General features: G+C 54.4%; 1 protein-coding gene across 6 annotated transcripts in view; it reads left to right on the top strand.

Annotated features, from left to right (window-relative positions):
* The first annotated feature begins 6,366 nt into the window (after positions 1 to 6,366).
* NOS1AP (nitric oxide synthase 1 adaptor protein) overlaps positions 6,367 to 24,133 on the top strand; it is a 43,220-nt gene continuing 25,453 nt past the window's right edge. For 5 of the 6 annotated variants that reach the window (XM_057372818.1, XM_057372819.1, XM_057372820.1 and 2 more), the window contains exons 1-2: positions 7,168 to 7,336; positions 17,261 to 17,332. In XM_057372818.1, coding sequence (XP_057228801.1) covers positions 7,232 to 7,336; positions 17,261 to 17,332 — 177 coding nt within the window. In that variant the 5' untranslated portion in view covers positions 7,168 to 7,231. Of the gene's footprint in view, positions 6,601 to 7,167; positions 7,337 to 17,260; positions 17,333 to 24,133 lie in introns of those variants that run through there. The other variant, XM_057372821.1, reaches the window with a different exon arrangement.

The following is a 24,133-nucleotide window of genomic DNA, read 5'->3' on the forward strand; positions in this document are numbered from 1 at the left end:
CTAACAAGAGTGTGGTAATTAGGATTGGGCTGTTTGTTTCCCTTCCCATGAAGAAGCAAGCCATAAATCAGGGAGGCATCTGCCGTGCAGGATCCAAGGGCTCTCAAAGCAGTGGGAAAAAGCCATCCATCACTGTTAGCAGAAGGAGGATTCGAGTTTAAATTACAGATACTCCAAACTATGCATTCGCAATTGTTTGGAAACAAAGTTTTCTTTTTATTTCTTCCCTGACTCTGGGGAAGGGGCTGAGCCAGGATTCAGCTGATGCCTAGTCAGGCCCCAAAAGCAGCAGAAAGGGAAAATTAAGTGGGGACCCCAGAGCTCTAGGGGGTAGCTGCTGCCCTTCCCCTAAGCACCTRCACCCACTCTGTCGCCCTCGTTGCCTTCTTCCCTCTGTGGGCATTTTTTCCACAGTGTATTTCCAAAATAACCTGGTCCTTGAAACCGAGATAAGGCAAGAGAGGGACAATCTCAAGAGTTCTCTTCCTGCTGAACACTCCCACTGGCACGTGTCCCATCCCATTGACCTCTCTGTGCTTCCGCCAGCCCCAAGCCTCCTGCAGGGTCCTGAGTGCCCGAGGAATGCGGGCTCCTTCCCCCAAGGAATGCAGGTTCCTTCCCCCACACCTCACCCTCTGAAATTTGGGAATTTGCTCACAGCCCAGGGCAAATCCCTGGCCCCTGTTTTTGCACCAGCATAAAAAAACATTCCTTGGGTGCTATCTTCCGCTGAGACTGTGGAAACGGCTCCCTTTGGATCCCAAATCCCAGCTTTCTCATCCCCCCGTGGCCATCCTGCAGCCTGCYGCCACATCCCCATTTCCCACATCTTTTTCCATGCCTCTTTCCATCCATCTGTCCATCTGTCCTGGCAGCAACAAGCTCCTGACCCTGCAGGCACCCACCTGAGCTGCTCATCCCTCCTTTTCCCAGTGTCCAGACACGGTGGAATTATGTAAATTCTTCAGTGATGGAAGCCAGGACTATTAACTGTGCTGCTTTAATTCTCCCCTGATATTTACAGTGACTGGGATCTGGGAGCTGATATATATTATTGTTTCATCTGAATATRTCTCCAGGCAAAGAAAGTTGAGCTGCGAGCACAGAAATGTTCATTGCCCAGATACGAGAGGTTCCACAGGAGAATATATCAGAGCTGCAGCGTTGGCATGTAAAATACGTGGGAGGGAGAGTGAAATATTGCCTTTGCTGGCCAGCARCTATCAGCAGGCTGTGGGGGAAGAGGCAGAGAAGGGAGGATTCCCAGGTGGGAAAGGTGTGCAGCCACTCCCACCGAGCCAGAGGRATGCTCCCCCAACCCAATGGGACATCCCAACCCTCTCCTCGCCACCCTCGTGARCCACCACGTGTGATAAATGTGTCAGAATTAATCATTCTGGCAGCTTACAAGGCAATTAAAGGAAGGGGCCGTGTGTCTGATTATACGGCAAATAAACCTTGGCGAATTACAAACGTATCRAAGGTAGTTCCAATTAACTGCCGTGATCCACGGGGGAGAGCACCCAGGATAACTCCTCCTCCTCCTCCTGCCGTCGGTGTCCTGCCCTCGGGAACTGAGCAATAACACGTGTGAAGAKCACACACTGCATTCCCGCGTGAAGAATGCCAAGTATTGTATTTATTTATCAGCCAAAAGTGGGGATTGCTGGCAGGAGCCTGCACAGCCAGACACTGCCATTAACATATTATTTGAATATGGCTACACGCTTGCCACACAAATCAAGATGTTCCCCTTGCTCCTTGGTTTAGAAGCTGAGAAAAGCCATATTCCTTCTTGTCTCTCCTGCAACATGAAACAACATCGTGCCCTCTGGACTGCAGGGACAAGATTAGCCTGGAGTGCCTGGTGCCTTGAGATGGGAGATGTACAAAAGCAACCTCAAGACTTTTCTTTCTGCAGCAATTCCACCTTCAGAGCAGCATCGTGATAAACTGAGGATGAATTTCAGACGATGTGGCACCCCTGGAGTGGCTACATGAGGCTGCAGCTCTCCCTGCCGAGGCAAGGGACCAGCCTCTCACTACAATGAGCATCTGTTAATGCAGTTATTGATTATATAGTAGAGCTGATCATGCCGGGAGTGGTCAGGAATGATGTTTATGCAGACTGTGTTTCTCATAACACCATTTGGAGGTGTTTAATGGGCCGGTGAGATAAAAGCAAGGGGAATATTGTATGGGATAGCTCCTGTGTGGCTATTTAGGGGATGTGGACATTGCCCCAGTCTGCTGTGGGAACAACTCCTGCTCTCTCAGAGCCCTCTGGGAGGCTCCCAGGGATGTGGTTCCCACTGCCACCAGCTCCCTGCCATGGCACTGGGACTCTGGGTGCCCCAAACCTTCCAGGCTGCCTTGCAGGCTGTGGTGGGGCTGGCTGAAGCTGGCAGGGAGCAATGTTAATTTTAGCTGGCACCTGCTCCGCTCCAGGGAGTGTATTTATTTCAGAAGCACCATGTGTTTGTTTTTCTGAAAGAAAAATGTTTCAAGGCTTGGGGTTTGTGGAGAACTTCCAAAAACTTGGGCAAATTTCAAATTGAAAGGAAACCATGGTGCAAAGATTCAGAATGTCTGTGAAGGCAAAATCTGAGTTTTCAGACGCTTTGATTAGCAGTCTGCCTGCACCCCACTGGATATCAAAGATGAGTCTGTGTTTTTTAAAAACAGCTCTGAAGCAGTTTCCAGGCCCACCTCTAAAATAAATAAATKCATACATAAGTGTATGCCTGATGAGAATGAGCTCTCTGCCAGCTCATCAGAATGAAATGTCAGCAAATGCCAGCAAGTTCCTGACCTTAATTCCAAAAGACTTRCCTTCCTCCCCTTTCTCAAGTTATTTATTTCCTCCCCAGACCTTGCTATTTAGATGTTGATCACCAGGTTTTATTGGGCAGAAAAAGCATCTGCTGGTGGTGCTGACCTGCACACCTTGCTTGGTGCTTCTGCCACCGGGGCTGTGCAGGTGACTGGAGGGACAAGGTGACTGCCAGCCTGAGCCCACCCCGGGGTCACGGGTAGAAAGTTTTGGGACGCCCTGATGCCACACAGGTGTGTGCTCTGGTGCACTCTCCAACTGCAGGGCCGTGACCCTAAAAGAATTTGCTGCTGTAGGATTTTGTGGAAGGAGACCAAAGCAATGGGGAGCTCTGAGCTGGATCCTACCTTTCCTGTCTGAATGCCTGCCTAAGGGCCAATTTGCTTTACAAATTACTGTGCAGAGCTGCAAAGTCTGCCATCTGCTCGCTCCTTCTCACAGCCATGGCCTGTGATGTTTCCCATTCCCACCTGCATCCAGCACAGTGAAAAATATTTGCATTCCTGGCCGAAAGCCCTTTTAGGATTGCTGTGGGGGGAGGAGCCTCCTGAGCACAAGCAGAGCACGGGGTATTTTCCCCAAATATTTCTGTGTTGTGCTGCAGAAGCAATGTGAGCAATGATGGCTGTGGGTATGATGTATCCCCCACTTTGAGAGCTCAGGCAGCAAGAGAAGGGGGTGCCAGCCTCCTGGGGCTGGGGGACATGTTCACCATGGCCACCTTTGAGGGTGGCTGTCCTCTCCTACCTCAATGGGGCAGCCCAGGAGTTATGGGGATATTTTTGTGTAAGGTTGCAGCTTGGCTGTGGTGGCACCAGCGGTGTTTGGGGTATGAAGTGCTCTGCAAACATTACATTTTAGGTTAGGGAAAGGATTGCAGGTGGTTCTTGTTACAGCCCGTGGATGTTACAGTAGCATACAGGATTTTCTGGTGGCAAAAGTGTGGTATTTTCACTGTGGTTTTCTGTGAGGATCAGACTAGAYGGTGCAGGCTGACACTCACAGGCCAAGTTGCATTTATAACACATTTGCACAGTATCATCTGTTTTCTAACCCTGAACCTACCAAAACTTTGGGATGCTTTTGGGCAAATTTAAATCCATCTGACCAACTCTTTGGGGTCCTTTGCTGTTGGGGTTGTGGGTCACTGCAGAGCAAGGCTCAGGTTTGTTCCCAAGTGGGATGACAGTCATGTCTCCCCAGGACACCCCAACTGCTGCTGCTGGGGGGCTCCACAGCTGGAGATGGCCCCTCAGCGGGCACACAATGACAGGGGTTTTTTTTTATTTTTGCAACACATAAGCACTCCGAGATCATCCTCAGGACTTCGCGGGATGCCGAAGGCAGTCGGAATGTCAGGTGGGGCTGGTTTGCTGAGGCTCCGGGGCAGACCAAGGGCAGAGCAACTTTCACACACACCCACACACACACCCACAAACCCCAAAGGCTGAGGCGAGCCTGAGGAAGGCGATCCCAGTCCCTCCGGCCAGTCTAAGCTTTCCGTGCCTCTTTTCCCGGCTTTCCCAGGAGGTGGCAGGCCAGCCTTACAAATGCACATCTCGATGCCGCCGGGAGAGGAGGGACCGGCACCGAGCGCTGTCCCCGCCCGCTGCCACCGCCGCCGCGGGGCTGCTCCCGGGGGTAACGGGGGAGCCTTTCTCAGTGTCCCCATGGGTGGCTCCGGCTCGCAGAGCCGTGTCCCATGCCATCTGACCCCCGGCCCTCTTTCGGTCCCCTCGGGGTCCCCCTCAGCCCCCGACCGGCGGGAGCAGACGGGTGAGCCCCGGTCCCGCCACCGGGGCTGCGACAACGAGCAAACCGGTTACACAACTTGGACGGGTTATTCCAGGGCTCATAATTATTGATTTTGAAAGGGAGGAGACAGGCTCTGCACAGGTTCAGGTAGGGCAAACACGAGTTTGAGAGTTCATTGCCCTCCCTCTCTCTCCCGGATCTGCTGTACCTTGTGGTGCCGGTGGGTTTTGGATCCATGCCCTGGGATCAGCAGCCCGGAAAGGCTCTCCCAGGAGGAAGCGGTGCTTTGGCAGGGASGTGCAAGGGCACGGAGGCTTAAGGTCACCGAATCTAGGGAGAAAAATAATTTTTAAAAGAAGAGACACCGTTGATTTTTGTAACACAATAAGAAAGTGGAATAATTTGAGTGCCACCTCACAGGTATCCTGTATGAACGGCTGGAGAGGTGCAGCGAGTTACCCCCGAGTCATACTTGGGGAAACAAGACTTGGGACAAGGTAGATTTGGGAAAAAGTGGTTGCAGCAGAGCTGCTGTTCCCCGTGCCGCTGGTGCAAGAAACTCACGAGTAACTGCGGAGGGAGGCTTGTCCCTCGGTTCAACCCCAATATTCTAAAAGCAGTCTCCAGGCTGGCTCCAGGCGCTGCAGCAGGCAGCGAGAACAGCAATTGTGCTGTGGGAGAAGCCAGAGGAACAGGCCATGGACTGCCCAGGGTGTCTGTCAGGAGCCCCAGYGCTGCCAAAACCCACCGGGACTGCCTGGAAGGAGCTGCTTTGTTCCCCAGGCTCTGAAGGCTTTCCGTCAAACACCCATGCCTGCACCTGGGGAACACCTCCCCGAGGGTGTCATTCACTGGAGAGATGCTTGCAAGCCCTCCCACACGGGATTCAGTTCTTCCCCGAATCCACGGGGCTTTGCTGGCTGTGGAAAGCCTGCAGTCTGCAAGAATGTGTGTCTTTAATCAAATTTATCATGGGAACGGGGCTCCAGAGAGGCTGTGGGATCTCTGTCCCTGGGGATACTTGCAATAYGCCTAGACACAGCCCTGAGCTGCTGCTCTCATCTCAAAGCTGAAACTTACCCTGCTTGAAGAGACTCTCAGGGGAATTCTCCAGTGTCTGTATCATTCCCAGCACCTGGGACTTCCATGCTGTCAGCTAAACCTTTGCTAGAAATAAACAGAAACCTTCAGCAAGAACCACGGAGCAGATCCAGGCTCAAGACTGTCCCACCACACGCTTCTGTTCCAGGCTGAAGTGAGTTCAGGCTTCAGTTCTCTGCATTGTTTTTCTCCAGGGATCTCTGCAGGTGCAGTCACAACTGCAGCACACAGCACTGATCCCCTGCCCTCTCCCAAAACCAGGAGAAAAAGTTTGCAAGAGCCCAGGGCTCACTGGTATCTTGCCTTCAGTGTGGAATCATCCCTTGATTCATTTGTCCAAGYGCTGACAGCTCTGAGAAATCCCACCCGGGCCTGGCACGGGGAAACTGGCAGCACAGCAGCTGTTCCCATGGGCACRAAGGAGCACAGGGATTTCTCAGCTTGTCGTGCAATTGTCTGTGCCCAGACTGTTAGCTGTGCCTCTGGGAATGGTGGAAAGCCCACTCTGTTTTGAGCRGAACAATTAATGTTTCAGATGTGGCTGAAGTGATGTGTCTGGCTCTGAACTGTGTTATAAACTCAAAGGAAGTTTCACCACATCGATTCAGGATGAAAAAATCAATGTCCCTGGATCTGTTCTGCCCCGGGGAAGGATCAACAGTCAGTGCTGCCCTTTGCACTGCACTCATTTGGAGCCCCGAGGGCAGCGGGCTCTGGCTGTAGGAGCATGCAAGCAGAGCAAGGCTTTGGGAATTGTGGGTCTCCTCTGGGGAGGAGTGCGTCTGAGACCTCCACACTGCAGGGAAATCAGCTCTACAACAACTGTGGGTATCCGAGCACGAAAGGATGGAGCCCTACCTGAGGGTGCACTGTGCACGTGGGATTAAGGGATGCAACAGCCTGCATTTGAGGTCAGATCTATGTGAGTGGTTCCCAGAACACTTGGAAAGCAGCTCTGGGCTGCTCTCAGCGTGTAGGAAGTGCATTCACAGCTTTCGGGAATTTTGTAAGGGAGATGGGCACAGTAGGACCGGGGGTCTGGTGGCAAGGCTTGCAGTTTCTTTAAGCGCAAAATGGAGATTTTCCAGCTCCAGATTGCTTGATTTCCACCGCGTCCGGTGTTGACACAAAGATTTATTTGCGTGCGGAGCTCCTCGGCCCGGAGGGACGCGGCTCCCGCTCCCAGCAGCGCTTTTGCCCTTTGCGCCCGGTGGGGACGGCCGGCGCTGCCCACCCTCACCCCAACGATTCCCGAGGCATTGTTTTCCGTTTCCCCCCTGTTTTTTTTTGTTGCTGTTTTATTGGAAGTTTGGCGGCGGGGCGCAAGCCCGTCCCCGCGCACTAGGTGTCAGCGCTGCCCGCCCKGCGATGCTGCCGGGGCCGGTGCTCGCCCGGGGGAGGGGGCTCGGAGCCCCCCTCGGCCACCGCCCGCCCCCCTCGCTCCGCGCGGGCGCGTCCCCGCCCCGGGGCCGGGCAGGGCGGGGGCTCGGCGGCGGCAGGGCCGGGCTCGCTGCAGGGCTGCCCGGCCGCCGCGGGGCCGCCATGCCCGCCAAGTCCAAGTACAACCTGGTGGACGACCGGCACGACCTCCGCATCCCCCTGCACAACGAGGACGCCTTCCAGCACGGCATCTGCTTCGAGGCCAAGGTGGGCGGCGGGCGCGGGGGAGCCGCGGGGTCGCTGCACCCCGACACCCCGGGATGCCCGGTTTTCCGGCTCGCTGTTCGCATAGCCGTGGGGTTTGCCTGCTTTCCCCGGAGCCCTTCCCCTTGGCGCTGCCTGCTCTTGCCCCGAACTCGGCTGTAGAGTTGGGCGAGGTTTCGCACCTATCCGGGTGGGATGGGTCAGGCTGGAGTGGGGTCACCCTCCCGCTTCGCCCCAGCATCCCTCCCTGACCCTGCATCCCTCCCTGACCCGGCATCCCTCCCTGACCCGGCATCCCTCCGTGGCTCTGCGTGGTGTTGCTGGGGGACGCTGGCCCCGAAGAGCGGGGTCTTGTGCAAATGCCGGGAAGGAGAAGAGGGCTCGGGCTTTGCTCTGCAGCTCCAGCGCTGTGGGGAGTGCCGGAATGCCGGTGGGATGGGAGACGGGTGGTTGGGGTCTGCAGGATGCCGTGTACCCTGGTGCGCCTCTAATGTGACAGCCGGATGAACTGTGTGCCATTTGCGGTGCGAGCGGTCAGGGACACGCGCCCGAAATAAAAGCTTGCTGTTTCTCTGTACATATATAAACCATCCTTGCCCGTGCATTTGGCACGAGGTGCTCTTTTCTTTCTTTTTTTTTTTTTTTCCTTTTYTTCTCTGTTGGGACCTTTCATTCTCTCGCTCCACGTCGGCTGTGGCTTTTCGCGGGCTGGCACTTGCCATCTCGCAGCAGGCTGGCAAAAGCCAAGCTACCGAGCAAGGAATGCTGGCCAGCCGTAAATTAGGAAGGAGCTGGCCAGCCGTAAATTGGGAAGGAGCTGGCCAGAATATTTGGAAAGGGGAAACATAAAATCCTGCCCGGTTTGATTCTCGTGGGGGTTACGGTTATCACGGTGACAGAGATAGTCAAGTGAGGTTGACTTGGAGAAGCCTGGTGTAAAACAGTTTGAGCGGCAGGAAGGCAGGCGTCTGTCACACATTGTTGTCCTCGGAGAACAAGTGCTGTCAGGGGAAGAAAATTTGGCATCTAATTGTGTGCAGTACCCTCGGGGCAAGGCTGCGGCTCATCGGAGAGTGTCAAAGTGTTATTTTCCCCCTTTTCTCGGGGCCGGGAGGGTTCCTCTGCAGAGGCCGTCACCTGCCCGATGGCAGGCACTATRCTGCGGAGAGCAAAGCAGCCGAGGAGTTTATGGAGCAAACTTAAACCTGCTTTGCAACTGTTTACTGTGAAACACTGTCCGAGCTCAACTTTGCAGTCTTTTGCTCCTGGGTGATCGGAGCTGATTGCTGTTTTACTGCCAGCCCCTCACCTGCGGGGAGGCTGCGAAGCATCTCCCCTTCTAAATCCCCTCTTCCACGCCAGGTTTGGGTGACCCGGTTCGGGGCTGAGGAGTGGGKTAGGGCATCAGCAGCCCCTCAGCGTGCTCATGGCTCATCTCTGCTCCACGCYGCTGGTCTGGCTGCGTTAATGCAGCGCTGCATATTAGCCTTTGTTCGCTCCTCTTTCTCTTATTTGGTATCCGGTGGCACGCGCTAATGCCAAGCACAATCCGTACGAAACCCGGCTTCCGAATTCGTGGGTTTCTCCAGCAGCCTTTCACGCCAGATACAGAATGCAGATGGCTGAGGCAATTACTCTATCMTTTTATTAGATTGCTGGAGATTAATTAAATGCTTACACTCCTTTACTTCCTTTTATCCCCAAGAATCCCGAGCGCTTACACCCGCACAGCTCTCGCAGCAGCCAGGCACCCAGCGCGAGCYACAAAAATGCAGAACTCTGATTTAGAGCAGAACTTTAGGGGAAGATTAAACCAGAAAAATGCTCATCTGGGGGGTGGCTGTCTCCTCGAATCCTCCTGGGATAACTGATAGTGCGGGCAGCGGGGATCCCGGTGCTACAGCTCAGCAGCTGGATCAGYGCTCTTTGCTCCAGCAGCCTGAGATTCCTGACGAGCTTGCTTGGGGCTCACTGCAGGGGGGTAATGTGGGCCTGAGTCACTGTGTGCTGATTTATTGCTTTGATTTTTAATTGTACTTTTACACTCAGACCTGCTGCCGTGTTCAAGGGACACGTGTGGTGGATGTAGTGCRTGTCTTGGTCCCTCAGCGGCAGCTGGCATCTGTGCTGTTGTCACCCTTGTCTCTCTCCTGAGGGAGTCTYGTCATCCTGGGTGGCTGGGTGGCCACGGGCAGTCAGCATTTGAACCTTTGTCAAGCAGAGGGTGATGGATTTGATGTGAGGCAGGCGGTGCTGTCACTTGCCATGCCATGCCATCGGGAGGCTCGTGCCTCTTGTCCCCGCTGGAGCCACTTGCAGATGTGTGCGCTGGCACCGAGGCACAGCAAAGTRTCCCCTGAGGATTATGTTAATCCATTTTCTGGAGATAAATCCAAGAGTTGGAAAATCCCACTCCATCTTCTTAGGAGCGGTAATATATTTCACACTTCTGGATCTGTTTTCGTTGGCCACTTCTCTTGGCACCAAATCCCGTCGTATCCCAGAGATGCCTTGGTCAGGCTGCAGGGAATTGGAGGAGCYGGCTCCGAGGGGAGGCAGGACGTTTGTTTTCTTCTGTGTCTTGCAGTCTGAATTGTTGAGCACAATCAAAAGCCTGGCCTCTTGGGTTAGCTGAAATATTTGGATGAAAGAACTGGGAGCTGCAGCATGGTGCAGGGAAATGGACAGAAATTCCCGCCTGTGCAGTGGTTTTCTGGTTAAATAAATGGGGATGCAGAGAGGAAAGCCACCTCCTCCTCCACCTCCATGAGAAGGAGAGGGATGTGAGCTTACTCCTTATCTTCCCAAAGCCCTGGTGCTGCAGGACAAAACCCAAGGGCCACCTTGTGCAACACCAGCAGTTCTGCACATTCAGAAATTATGACTCAGGCTGCTCCAACGCCTCCAGAGAGAGCAGCAGGCAGAGGGAATGGTGTGGGGTGGTGGAGCCTGGCTCTGGACTGCCAGACCCTCGTCTGCTGGAGTGCAGGGGTGCTGGATGCTGCTGGGTTTGCTCAGGGAAGCCAACTGTCCCTGTCCTGGGAGCCTGCTGGGCTGGGCTGGGCTGCGTTTCCTCCTGCCCCAGTGGACTTGTGGGCCACAGCAAGGTCCCACCTACCCAATGCCCATTATTTGGAAACTGCTGATAGTCCTTCAGTGCCGTGAATCCCTTTGCCATGCCTTAATGTACCTGATTCCCAAAGAAGGGGCAGATGGGTGTGAGCACCCTCTCTGCTGCTCTACCRTGTGCAGACAAGGGGAGAAGTGGCTTCTCAAGCACATCTTGATCCCTGGTGGACCCAGTGCCTGTGGTCTGGCACATGTGCTGAAACCTGATGTTCCTGATACCAGGAACGGATAAATGTGGGACTGGTGGTTCGGGAGGGTTGCTGTTCCTCTGTGCAGCAGGTGGGTTTTTCGGGTTTGGGTGGTGGGGTGGTTTTTTTTTTCTCTTAAGTGGTCTTGGCAACCAGGCGCTTTCTCTCATTTTTGTCAGAGCTTTTCTCTGCTTCTGTGCGTGGGAAACTGAAGTTGAACTGAGCATCTGCTGCTGTCTATGTTTGGAGATGGGACATGAAGGAGACTTAAATCTGATCCATTATGTCCCTTCCTCTGAACCTCTGCAGCCCACYTGCCTGCCCCCTCCAGGGGCTGTGAGCACAGGCAGGCACTGTRCTGGGTGCTCCAAAGAGAAATCCTTTGTCAGGAAAACATTATGGCCTCAGGTGAGCACTAAGCCCCGAGTACATGTGTGTTTCCACCCCGATTATATTTTTATGTACGTATGGGCTGCAAATAACAGCGTTGGAAGTGAGTTGAATTGCAGGCAGCTCTGAKCGAGGTGTTCAGTTCCCCTCCACTGCTTTAGGCTCCCTTCCCAGCCAGKGTCCCTTTTCCTGGAGGGCTGGGGAGCAGGAGACGGGTCTTGTGAAGCTCTGCACCAGTTTGGCTGGGCGGGAGGGAGCTGGCAGCTCCGTTCGGGGGCTGTTTGTGCTGGCAGCTCCGCTGTCGGGGCTGYTGAGCCCGGAGCAAAGCCGCAGCGTGCCTGAGCCCGGCGCTGCTCGCTCCGGGCTATAAATAACCTTCCCGAGCCTACAAAGGTTCTCGGCTGAAACAGTGGCATATTTCTGCCATGCCTGTTAAGTCGGTTCATAGGCTGCTTAGCCAAGCTCTTAGCAAAGAAAACTCGGGCTGGATTTGGCAGAGCCGTGCGCGCCCAGACTGTGGGTCCCAGACGGGCGGTGCGTGGGCTCCGCKGGTGCCAAAGGTCCCGAGGGAGCAGCGGGGGTGGGATGCTCCCAGCCCGGCATCCCCGCAGCGCTCTGGGCTGGAGCACCCCCGCCGGGGCCGGCTGTAGGTGCGGGTGTGGCTGGCTGGGGAGCGGACACACGGCCAGTGGTCAGTGCTGCTTCAGCGGCACGGGAAACTTTATCCCTGCTGCGGACCTGCTGGCTCTGTGCCCTGCTGCACGGTCACCCGCGGCACAGGTGTCTCCCCTTGTCGCGGGTGGGTGTGATGCACATGGTAAATGTGACATGGTAAATGTCTCGGAGCCCCCCGAGCTCTGTGTTTTTGTCGCTGGAGCCCTGGTGCAGCTCCTGCGCAGGGTGAATGCTGCTGCTGGGACCAGCAGCCCCAAAGCACCGATGTCCTGTTGGTTCAGTGCTGCTGCCCGGTGTGGGGGTCCCTGTTAATGCCAGTGTCCGGGTGCACAGCACGGATCTGACACTCTGCCTCACACTGCCTGGCTGCCAGGGCAGGATGTGCTGTTCTCGGGGCRCAGGGCCCTGCTGAGGGAGGAACTGGGGTTCCCAGCTCAGCAGAGCAGCCGGCTGCTGGACTCACAATGGAAAACCAGGGCTTTTTTCCGTTAAAGCCGGCCGGCGTCRGGAACTTTCCATCCCTTTTGGCCTCTGAGCCCGCACCACCACGGCCTGAGTAAACTTCCCCCTTTCCACCCCGCGAGGCTGGGTGTTCCTGGGGTGCAGGGCAGAGCCGGGRCCGTGCCAGCCTTGGCTCCCCAGGCTGAGGCCGTGCTCAGGCAACTGGAGAGCAGCAACAGTGCTGGGAATGGATCTCCCCTTGCTTTCCCTGCCAGCTGCAGCCTGGGGAGAARCCCTTATCAGCCAGACTGCAGACAGAATGGGTGTTCCCCATGTGCTGGGGAAATAACGAGGTTTCATGCCGGTGCCCGAGCACTTTGTCCCTCACCTCGTGGCACAGCCCTGTGCCACGGGGTCAATGTTTCCCGTACGTGGGGCAGCCCTGGACTCTTCAGAAACCTGGGGACCCTTGTGCCCTGTATCTGATGCCTCCCATCTGGCTGCTGGTACCTCTGGTAACCCTTCCCTAACCGGGGGCAGGATCCCTTGCTCAGAGGAGGYTCTCCTGGCTCTGAAGATGGGCTGGGGCTGGTGCCAGCGTGTTCCCCCTGCGTTCTGCCGGACTGCAGCTCCTCTGTAGAAGCAGTGGCTCCTCATCCATGCGGGGTCTCTGGCTCAGGGTGTCTCTGGAATCCGGCAGCTAGCCAATCCAGCTCCCCTGTAAGCTGGGGATGATTCAGCCCTGACCTTTGCACGCAGCGTTGGGCTGTCGGAGCAGCAGGAAGGCGGCAGCTCCTCCCCGGGAAGACTTCGGCTGCCCACCTCTGCCCACCACCGATCTCATCAACACCCCTTCCAAGGTGTCCCCCGGCAGTGATGCGATTGGCCTTCGGTTTTCCGAAAATATCTGCCACCTGCTGTCACAGAAAAAGCAGCTTCTCAAGAAAATTCGTTTCTGACAGAGCAGAAAACGAGCAGTATTAAACAGCCTCGAGGAAAAATGAGAAACCGAGTGACTTGTGCAAACAGTGCCTTGGCAAAGCGCTCCCCTTTGTTTYCTGTTTAAAAAACAAATTTGTTTTTTTCCCTGGCATTTCCCAGAACCGGGCAGATCTTTTGTGAGCTGTGGGCAGAGGGTGCGTGGTGTGGGTTGTGCACAGAGGGCTCTTCCCGCTGAGCCTGGGACAGAGAGCCTGTTTGCATGGGGAGGGGACAGCAAGCAGAGTCCCTTTGGATGCTGAGAGCCCTGATGGGTGACAGCCACCTGTGCCATGGCAGCGGGAGGGACTGCCCTTTCTGGGGACCCTAAAAGGATGAATGGAAGGSTGGATCCCACACACGGGGATGAAGAGCAGTGGGGCATACGAGGCACCAAAAATACCCTCCAAAAGAGGTGCTTTGTGCTGGCATCACACCCCAAGCAGCCCTGGCCGTTGGCAGTGTGAGGGCTGCCTTTGTGGGGCTGCCAGGACGCCTGCTACACCAGCGACCCCCTTGGCTGCCCATTCACCGAGCCGGTGGCCTTTCTTCTCCTAATTGGGCTGGGGAGGAGGAGGCTGCCCAGGACTGCCCTCCCCACCTTCAGAGCAGGGGGACTGGTGACCTCCTAATCTCTCTTGGCTCTTGGGTGCTGATGGGGGATGCCAATTCTGTCCCCCCACGTCTTGGTGGGGTGGTGGGGCCATGGATCTGGAGGCTTTTCTTTGGAAAAACCACATTCTGCTCATGTACGTGTGTTCTCTCCCTTGGTTCGCCGGGGCTCGGGCAGGGCGAGCTCTTTCACGGGTTTGTTTTCTTTGTCAGCTCTTTTGCACAGCTTTATTTTCTTCCCTTTTGTCTCAGGCACCTTCCTTTCTCCTTCCTGCCTCGCTTTCCCGTGGGGTCAGCGCGCTGGCACGGATGCTGGCAGGAGCCCTGGCAGCCAGGACAATGGCCACCACGGCCACCGGGACCACCGCCGCGTGCCTGGCACCTCGCTGGGGCCAAAAGGAGGCAAAAATCCCTGCCTGGGGGTCCCACCCTGGGAGAGAGGGGGCTCAGGCTCCCTGTTGGGGTGGGGTGAGTGGGAAGTGTTGCGCTGTGGAGGCTCGGGCTGCTTTGCTGATCCTCACCTTTGCCTCAYCTGCTTTTGCCCACACCTATTCCYGTAATTAAAATTGATGCTGAGAGTAGGAGGGCTGGAGGAGCGTGGAGCAGGAGCAGCCCTCGGTGTGCTCATTGCCTGCAAACCATTGCTAAATAGGGGTGGTTTCTCTGACCATCCCCCCTTCTCCTGGGAGGTGGTTTAGCTGAGAGACCAACTTCCAAGTCCTCACTTTTGGGGGATTCTCACTACACTGTGAAGGGTTACTCTTCTGCAGCACACTTGTCACATGTGATTTCTGCCCCGAAGGCAAAAATAATCCGGGGAGACTTTGTCCATCTGCTGAGTTGTGTGAAATGTGTAAAAAATACCTGCCTCCAGAGCAGAGGGAGAGGGGGGTGTTTCTGGAACTGTGAGCACAGTAATTGTGTGCAGGGAGCCCACGCTGGGTCTGGATGTGCTGGGGGCTCTGGTGGGAGCACCCACGGGATGTGGGATAGGGCAGGATGCCCTGGAGCCCAGGTTTGGGAGCGAAGTGAATCCTGCAGGGTTTGTGACCTGTGCCCCTTGGTTTGGGTACCTGGGAATGTGAGCTGGAGGGGAACAGCTGAGTGAGGGGACACAGACAGGACAGCATCGAGACATCCCTGTTGCCAGCACTGTGTCTCAGGAGCCCATCTGGTTTCTTTGTCGTGTGCTCACAGGGCCCCCCAGCCCCTCCAGRCTCACTCACACACTTGTGGCCATGAGGCTGTGGTTGGCAGCCAGGAGCTCGGCATTGCTGGGATTCCTGTGGGAGCCAGAGGTGGATGTGGCTGCTTCCTGCCCAGCTGGCACTGCTTGCCCTGTCCTTGGGCATGGCTGCRTTCTGCACCTGCCCGGGCAAGGAAAGCGCGGGGGAAGGAAAGTGATCGCCGGGCAGTGACCTCATGCGTTGGGAATAGCTGGAGGAAGACAGACTTCCTCTGGCTGCAAACTCTGTCCTCCTCATGTGAGATAAGGATCTTGCTTCTCCAGGTGGTCCCTGGCAGAAAAGGGATCTGGGAAGGTTTGGTGGGGAAGTACAACGGGGATGTTTGCCTGGCAGGGCAGGATGGGGACAGGCTCCTTCCTGAGGTCCTGCATGGTCACTGTAAGGTCAGGGCTCCAGCTTCCCCTGCCCTCCTCCTCAGCTCCTGCTTTTTACTGATGTTTCCAGGCTTCCCRTCCAAAAAGGAGATGTATTGATATCCAAGATGCCCCTCCCAGCTGACCTGTCCCTTTGAAGGGGTGGCAGATTCTGGCATAGGGGACAAGGCAGAGAACAGCAGGGCAGTGAGGGGCTGGGGCCGGCGTCGTGGCTGTAATTCCCGTTACGTAAGGCAGCCTGCACAGCACGTGACGGACACGCCAGCTGTTTGGGGGTTATTTTTATATCCTCCCTCCTCACATCTCCTGTTGGCACTGACTGCCCAGTGCTGGCTGCTGGACAGCTGCCCATGTCCCCCTGCCAGCCCATGTCCCCCACCCCAGGCAGGAGCTGCACATCTGGGGATGGCCTCACTGGGACTGGGCTTGTTGGGTTGGGGTGTGGGGGATAGCAAGGAGGGCTCTCAGAAACACAGGGCTCTGAGTTCCTGTCCTAGAGACCCTCTGGGACAGCCTGCACACAAAGCCCAGGCGTGCCCTCCCTCCTTAGAGGTGGCAGTCCCAGTGGAGAGAAGCTGGGAGCCCCTTATGGATACTGGGAATGAAACAAACCCCTGTCACCAGCCTCTGCCTGAGCACGTGTTCACACACTCRGGCACCCGTGTCAGCGCTGCTGCTGGAATCTGGTGACCTGGGCTGTCACCGTGCCAGCASAGGCTATGGCCATATTCACAGGAACACGTAGCCCCGCTGGGTTTAGTGCCCAGGCTGTGCTGCCGAGGGTTACGTCAGCCCTCGTGTCGAGATGAAGCGTGGGAGCACASAGGGCCAGTAAATAGGCTCAAAATGCTTTTATTCCAACTACACGTTTTTAGTGCTCGGCATTGACTCTTCATCGCTTGTCTGTTTTCTGATCCTTCTTCAGGATCTGCCCTCTTCCATTTTATTTTTAAAAAGGTTTTTGTTCGCCGTCACTCCGTGCTGGGTCGCGGTGGCGCTGCCTTTGGTCCCYTTTGAATAGGAAAGCGGCTCCTTTATTCTGGAGGCTCGGCCTGGAGGCTCAGCATCCCTGCAAAAACAGCCACGGGCTGGGCTGTAATTAAATAATGAAGGGCCCTGTCAGAGGACAGGTTGGTCCAGCTATTTTAGGGATATTCTGATATCCAGGTCTGTAATAGATGACTCATTGCAGCCGAGGGGATATTTGCTTATACCTGTGTGCTTTGATCATGGCCTAGATGAGTGAGTCCCGCTGGCCTGACGGCTGAAGTTATTCTGTTGCTAGAAAAAGGGGTTTTGACTACTTGCAGCATTGTGGTGGGAACAGCTTCGTGGTGGGAGGCGTGCAAGGGTTCTGGTGAAGCAGGCAAAATGCTGCCCGTTCCTCATGAAAGGAATGACAAAAGAATGTCTTTACAAACAAACTGTACTGCGAGATAGAAAGAAACAATGGGAATTTCCATAGGAATTCCACTGATTGACTAACCCTGGACTGTGTTAATAGACTACAAGAGCAAAGACATAAAGGTTTATATTAAATGGGGGAATGTATATTAGAAGGGGGGTTGCATTAGGTGTTTTGGGGAGCCTGTAGCTCTCAAGTACCTCAGCCAGTGGGGAAAGAGAAAGGGAACTGCGGCCAGGAAATTGGGATAGGCTGCATCCTCTATCAGTTTGAGAGACCCCATGGGAAATGCCCATTACTTCTCCCTTTATTCATGAATAAAGTTACAGCACTCTTCTGTGCCCTTTTCAGACATAAACCTCTGGTGTTTGTTGGTTAATTTTCCTCASACCCAGAAGTGACCCTGGGTTTCCTCTGTGGATGCCATTGGGACCATGGTGGTGATGTTTCCATGAGGAGTTTGACTGATGTCCTTTCTGTCCCTACAGTACATCGGGAGCCTGGATGTGCCGCGGCCCAACAGCCGGGTGGAGATCGTGACGGCCATGCGGCGCATCAGGGTGAGTGTGCCAGGGTGCTCCTTCCCCTTCTGCCCAGGGAGGCTGGGGTGCTCCTCCATCTGCACTTGTAGCTTTGTCTTGTATAAATCCTTTCCTCCAGTGTATTCATAACTGTGTTTTCACTGTCCCTCTCTCCGCTGCCGTCTCCATGTCATGGTGTCTGCAGGCTCTGTGTGACAGTCACCCCGCTGGTACCTGAGCATCCTGTGTGCTCCCAGCACTGCATCCCTGCTGCCGAGGCAGGGACAGTGGGAAGGTGGCTGTGGGATGTCAGGCTGCTGGTAACTGTAGCACATCCATGATCCCGAGGATTTCCTCATTCGCGGTCCCGATAACAAAGCAACAACAAGGTGCTTGTGCAAGCGGTACCTTAGGGTTTTACTGCTTGTGCAAGAGTTTCAGCAGAGTGAAAACGGGGTATGGCAGCGGGTTGGTGCTAAATGGCAATGTGCACATTAAAGTGCGGGGTAACGAGCTCTRGGGCTGGCCAGCAGTGTGTTTAACGGGGACTGGGTCAGGGGGTGGCATCTGCTAATGAAGTCATCCGGCTTCCCAAAATACTCACAGTCAGGATATGGGACACTTGCTGTTTCAYGCTTGGCCAACAGCCAGGAGAGGAGCTTTTCTGCTGCTCCCCAGCCTCTTGCCAGCACAACTGGAAGGTGTTCAGAGGGGTTTGGGAGGGGAGCAAACTGTGCACCCCATGAGCTCGCTGCCCCCAGGCTCAAAACAGCAGGAGCTTGGCTGCTCTTTGACATGGGACAGCCCTGAGGGCTGTGGCCATTTGGTCTGTCCTTGGGCCACAGCAAGGAGTGTGCCCTGTCCTCCAGGGGTGACTCTCTCCTGGGAATAACACTCTTAGCTGGAAGGACTTGAAGGCACTTGCAGGGTTGTTGGGAAATGGATGAGCTGTCTTTCTAGTGGCCCCATGGATCCTGTAAGCACCAGCTTTCCTGAGCAGCCCCATCAGAGCTCTACTCCTTGCAGACTCTTGCTGAAATCTCATTTTCTCTCTCACCAGAAGAGGAGTATCGTATCCCACATACAAAACAGATTTCAAGGTTCTTCTCTTTCAAACTTTCAGGGTGTAAATAATTTGTGGGCTTTCCTCAGCAGCTTTCCTACCTGCTGCCATCTCTGTGGTGGTCATGTTGGAACTGGGGCATGAGCTGGGAAGTCCTTTATGGCATTAGGTTTGCTCCCCTTGTTTCCAGACAAGGTTTGGGACAGTATAATGGTTTAGCCAGCAAGAGCTCTTATAAACAGCAGTTTGCTTTGCTGCCTTTCAAGATAAGGCTTTTGAAAAAATGCAGCTCCAAAATCACAGAACTCCACCTCAGCATGGGAGGATTGGCACAGCTTTGASGGCTTAAGTAAACCCTGGGGGGAAAGAAGAACACCAGAGCATCCTTGTCGACCAATATAAATAAACTCAGACGCATCTAGAAAAATCATAGATAAAGTTCTAAATGGCAAAGAAAGGATGCAAAATGGGGTAAAATAATGGTTTATCATGGTGAATGATGTGTTGGAAAGGTGTGCTCAGGCTTCCTTCACCTGATGTAAGACAGGAGAGATGCAAGGCTGTGACTTTGCAGCTCAGATCTGCCWGAGAGACTTTGAATATCTGTTTATTTGTCACGGGCTGCTGTTTGCCAGGAGGGTGCCAGCGTGGTTGGTTTGATGGCTGTTCAGGTGCACACCCTCCCTGGTTTCCTGTGCTCTGCTCTGGCCCTGTGCCTGGCAGCAGGACTGACCATAGCACTGACCACAGCACTGACCACAGCCCTGCTCAGGGCTTCCTGCCCAGGCTGGGTGCTGGGGGCTCTTTTCAGCTGGGCTGGAGCTGAAGGAATGCATGTCCTCCTTAAAGAGCACAGCCACCCTTCTGCCTTAAGAAATAAAATAATCCCATAAAGCTGGCATGGGGAGACCAGAGGAAGAGAAAGTTTATTTAGGCGCAGAAAGCGAGCAATGGAAGATGGTCAAGTGCAAGCAGCAGCGGTTCTGTGTGTAGGGTTTGAGGCAGCTGCTGATCTGAGGTTTGTGTGGTTTTTAATGCAGTCTCTGGTTTAGGGGCAGAAGTGCTCTGYCTCAGTTTGGTCCAAGTTAGTCACTGGTGAAAGAGGGGAGACCCCACTGTGCCCTCTGCTGCCTTAGCTCCCCTTTCACAATGCTGCCTTTGCCACAGCTGCTCTCTGGGCTTTGCCTGTTTACTAAAYGAGTAAAGAAAGGATCCTGCAAAGAAATGAGAGTCTGTCTGCCGGAGAGTGAGGATCCCAGTGAATGCCCTGGAGGTCCCCCATGGCTGCCTGTGCTGGGCTGGGAGCAGGGAGGCACTGGGGCAGCAACAGCAGCATTTCCTCTAGCAATCCCTCCCTCCTACACCCCCACAGTCGGGGCCTGGCAGCTCCTGGGTTCCTGTGGAGATGGAAACCTGACCCTTTGGGGCACAAAGGGGGGCACAGCATAGCTGACATTGCTGGCATGCCTGCTCCAGGCAGGCTCCCTCGGCCACACTCCCACTCAGCAGAGCAGAGCAATGGCCRTGGGCAGGATGGCTCCACCTGAGCAGGAGCTGCAGGTTAAGCCCCAAATCTGGTCCCTTTTGTGCATCAGGGGTCAGAGGGACTTCAAACAGGGGGTTGGTGTTGCAGGCCAGGGATACCATCCCGTTCCTCCCCACTGCCGTGGTCATCCTCATGCTCCTGGCTGGAGGGAGTTTCTGTCCAGAAGCAGGAGAATGTGGAGAATTCCTGGGATTCTCAGAGTTCAGGGTGAGGAGGGAAGGGGAGGTGCTSAGCTGACTGTCTCTGCTTTTCCCTCCTGCATCAGCTGGGCTGCCTGGGGATGCACTCACTCTCTGCACTGCACCTTGGTGCAAATYCCTGGCCCTGAAATCACTCAGTGGAACAGGACTTAAGCCATGCCAAAGATGCACTTGGAGAGCAATTTAGTGGGCATTTGCTGCAGCTTTTTCCCAAAACTTGCATCTCCCCTGCAGAGCATTGATGGCCACAAGAGTCCCAATAAATACAATAGATCATGGCTTGTTTTGGGGCTTCTGTTGATAAAACTGCCCCTTTTCTTCTCCTCATCCCAAAACAAGATGACCCAGTCCACTGAATGATTGACTTTTAAAATGTTCCTTGGCTCGTCTGGATGCAAGGTGTGAGGAATTGATCCACAAGTCCAGTCTGTGGACACCTGAACATCAAAAAAACCCAAACTAAGAGTGGGGTATCTTCCCAACCCTAAGGATTATAAGCTGTTGAAGATTTCAGTTGGAAGGGCCTGAGCAGGTGGAAGATATCTTTTTCCTTCCTTCCCAGTGAGCTCATGGGCCCTAAGTGACAATGACAACTGTATTTTCCATGTTGTCATGATGTAAATATATGCAAATGCTTCCCCTCTGTTCCCCTGGCATGTCTCCAGTGCAGCCAGTGCTACCTGGCTGGGGCTTGGTGCCGTGGTTCTWGAGAATTTGGACTCAGCCCTTTTGGATTGCTGAGTGCAGCTTTAATCCAGGTTTTCTTTGGAGCCAGAAGGRATGAAATCCTATACAGGCACTTTTGAAAAGCTGCCTCTGTGGAAGTCTTCTGCAAGGCTGTTTCTGGGAAGTGTCCAGCTGAGTTTTGCAGGCTCAAAACAGGGAGGCATTCCAAGCACTTGAAAATCTTGCTCCTCTACACCTCCTACTCTGCCAGGTACATCTGATTTTGTGGGACTTCTGCTGCTTTGCATAGCTGAGCTCAATTTTAGGGAATTGGCAAAATTGCTGCATTTCAACCAGCTTGTGTAGAGCAAGATTTCACATCCWCTGCAGGCCACAGGTGCGGTATACTGGTGTGAAAATTGATGTGTGTGGCCACTTCTTTGTGTGGTCTCCTGGTGGAACTCTGAGCTCATTTAATTAGGATATTTCTCAGATATCCCTGSTCCTGCCATGGTGAGGTTTGAAAAGCTTTAAGCCATTTACAGTGATGTCTTCCTTTTTATTCTTCTTTTCTCTCACCATGCATTGCTGTCTCTGCTGTTGGAGCAGGGTTTGGGATTGAGCTGGCCCTGTGTGCCCAGGGCAGCCCATGCCTGTCTGTCTGTCTGTCTGTCTGTCTGTCTGTCTGTCTGTGAGGACCAGCACAGTGAAAAGTGGGCTGGCTGGCCAGGAGATGCTCAGGCTTTGGCCATTTGAAGAGCACAGCCTGCTTGGTGCCAAGTCACGAGGTGAATTATTGACAAGCTGATGAATCTGTGTGGTTACCAAGATCAACAAGATTAGSTTGCATTAGATCTGGAAGGAACTGAAAGGATGTCTGTCATAATTTTAATTGTTCTTTCAGTGCTCTGGCAGTCACAGTAAAAGGGTGAAACCTTCTGGGCAAGCTCCTATTTCTCCTGGCATCACCAGTGCCACTTAATGTCGTAATGAAATAATGGCTGCTCTGGTATTGCTAAGCGTGAAATAGGCCAGGATCTCATCCTGTGGTTAGTGTTTAATTGATAAACTGGTTAAATTAGCACTCAGATTGATTGGAGAAGCCTTTTATCCAAGACTGCCCATGGGGGAGGGATGGTTTATAGAAGAGTTGTCTAAAGTGTGGTGGCCCTGGCTATACTGCCTGCCTTGATATCATGGCYAGGATGAGCTGAGTGTGTCCCAGTGGGGTTCTAGATTCCAGTCTAAAATAGTGGGAGTTATAATGCACACATAGTAAAATTATGAGTTTGAGGAGGTGAATAACTCTGTGTGGCAGAGGAYGTGCATCTGGAGTGGTAAAGAGTGTGAAGTGTGAGCCATTAATGCTGGAAAGGCTGAGCCCTGGAGGAAGGCAGTGAGGGAYGGGGCTTTGAGCAGTGCTTGCCAGAGAGGCTTTGGGAAAGCACTGAGATGTGAGCAAGCAGTGCCTGTGCTGGCTTCTCCTGAGCGTGCTGGGTCATGCGGTGGCAGGAGTGACTGGGCTCAGCCAGACGTGTGACCTGCTGGGTGCTGAGCAGATGAGGAACAGGCATGCTCCTCATCCCCTGCTCGCTGGCTTCATAGATAAACCACGATAAACTCACTGCCTTTCAGCTTCCAGCAGTGAGAGTTCTCTGCCAAACTTGGGGCAGCAGCGAGTCCCTTGTGGCCAGGCTCCGAAATGTGATGTGGTGGGGTGGGATGGACAGCTCGGGGCAGGAAAGGGCAGGGGGTTCCCAGCTGGATGGACAGCTTGGAGCCAGTGAGGAGGAGGGAAACCATAACCTGGGTGGGGGACTGTAATTTGGGACAGCTCCTGGGCCAGGAGGTGCATGCCATGTGTGGTGCTCCCCTGAGGAGCTCAACACTTGTGTCCCATGGTGGGTGACGCTCGGGGCTCTGGCAGGAACAGCCCGACTGGCGCTGGGTGTGCCAGCACAGGCAGCCCTGCTCCTGGTGGGTGCTGCTGGCCTGRAGCCAGCCCAGTGCCCTGGACAGGATGCAGGCCAAGCAGGCACCAAGCCCAGGGCAGGAGCCGAGCTGCTGGCAAGAAGCTGGAAGGCATCAGTGCCCTCTGTCCTGTCCCYGTCACACGTCCTTGCCCTCCCTTGGCTTGGCTTGGACTTTGCTGGGTTGGGCTCTGCTCCTCCTCTCCTCCTGAGCCTGCGGTGTCTCCCTGTGATTCATCTCCCTCCCTGCCYGGGGGCTTTCCCCATCACACACACTGAGTCACTGCACTGGCTTGTCAATGCCACTGTCTGAGCCATCGGCAAATATCTKCGGGGAGCTCACCAGAGAGGATGGGGAATGATGTCTGCCAGGCTCCTGAGTGTGGGGGAGGGCAAGAGCTTTGCTATCACTGCTCCCTAACCTAGGGGATGTTCTGCTGGCTCCAGCCCCCTGAGTTCATGGCCAGCACGTAAAGTCATTTCATGAATGTSCATCCCCTGTGTGCCCTTGTGCTTCCTCCCCTTCCTCCTTCTTCCTGCACGTTGTTCCTCAGAAATGGCTCTTCAAGCCATTTTAAGGATTGCACTGGCAGGCTGCCCCACTGCACAGGTCACCCTGGCTTTCCCTGGCTCCTTCCAGTGAGGATCCCATTTTGCAGATGGTTTTGGTAGGGCAGCAAAGAGGCAGGGGAATGTGGTGCTGCAAACCCTGCTTTCTGCAGGAGCACAGGCACATGGGGAGTCTGCGGGGCTGCAAACGCCACAGGAGCTGCCARCGAGGCTCTCTGGCTTTTCCTCCTGCCTGGAAAGAAGGGATTTGTTGCAGCGATTTGTTTGGGGTCATGTCAGCACTGTTTGTGAGAGTTTGGAGAGTTCCTACAGAAGCCATCATCCTTTGATAGCCTTCTGCAAGGTGACAGAGCTGCCTTTGATGGCCCAACCCTCACACTTGCAGAACCTCTGCAGAAGGTATTGTTACCGAGGGAAAGGGCTGTGTTTGGTGCCATAACACAGCCAGCTCAGGGCACGCCAGCCCTGTCACTGAGAGGGGACAGTCTCTTTTGCTGCTAGAAGATTGCTAGTGAAGGTATCTGTCTGCACTTACCTTTGTATTTTAGGGTAGATTTCTGACTCTGCCTAAGAATAAGCTCCTGGCTCCCTGTGAGGAGAAAATGGGTCTGAGAGGTCTGTGCTGAGGTTTGGCTGATTTCAGGCTCTTTGACTCGTCCTGGCATTTTCCAGCACTACCTGGTCAATGCAGTGGAGAACTGGACCTTGTCCCTGAGCTTGTCTGCTCACAATTGTGGCATTGCTTTTATTTGCAGGTTTTTTCCTTTTCTGCATGGGAATTGTAACATGGAATTGTCACTTTTTTTTTTTTTTTTTTTTTTTTTT

This window comes from Malurus melanocephalus, unplaced genomic scaffold, assembly GCF_030028575.1.
Source record: "Malurus melanocephalus ecotype Western Australia unplaced genomic scaffold, MMel_1.1 scaffold_178, whole genome shotgun sequence".
NCBI lineage: Eukaryota > Metazoa > Chordata > Aves > Passeriformes > Maluridae > Malurus > Malurus melanocephalus.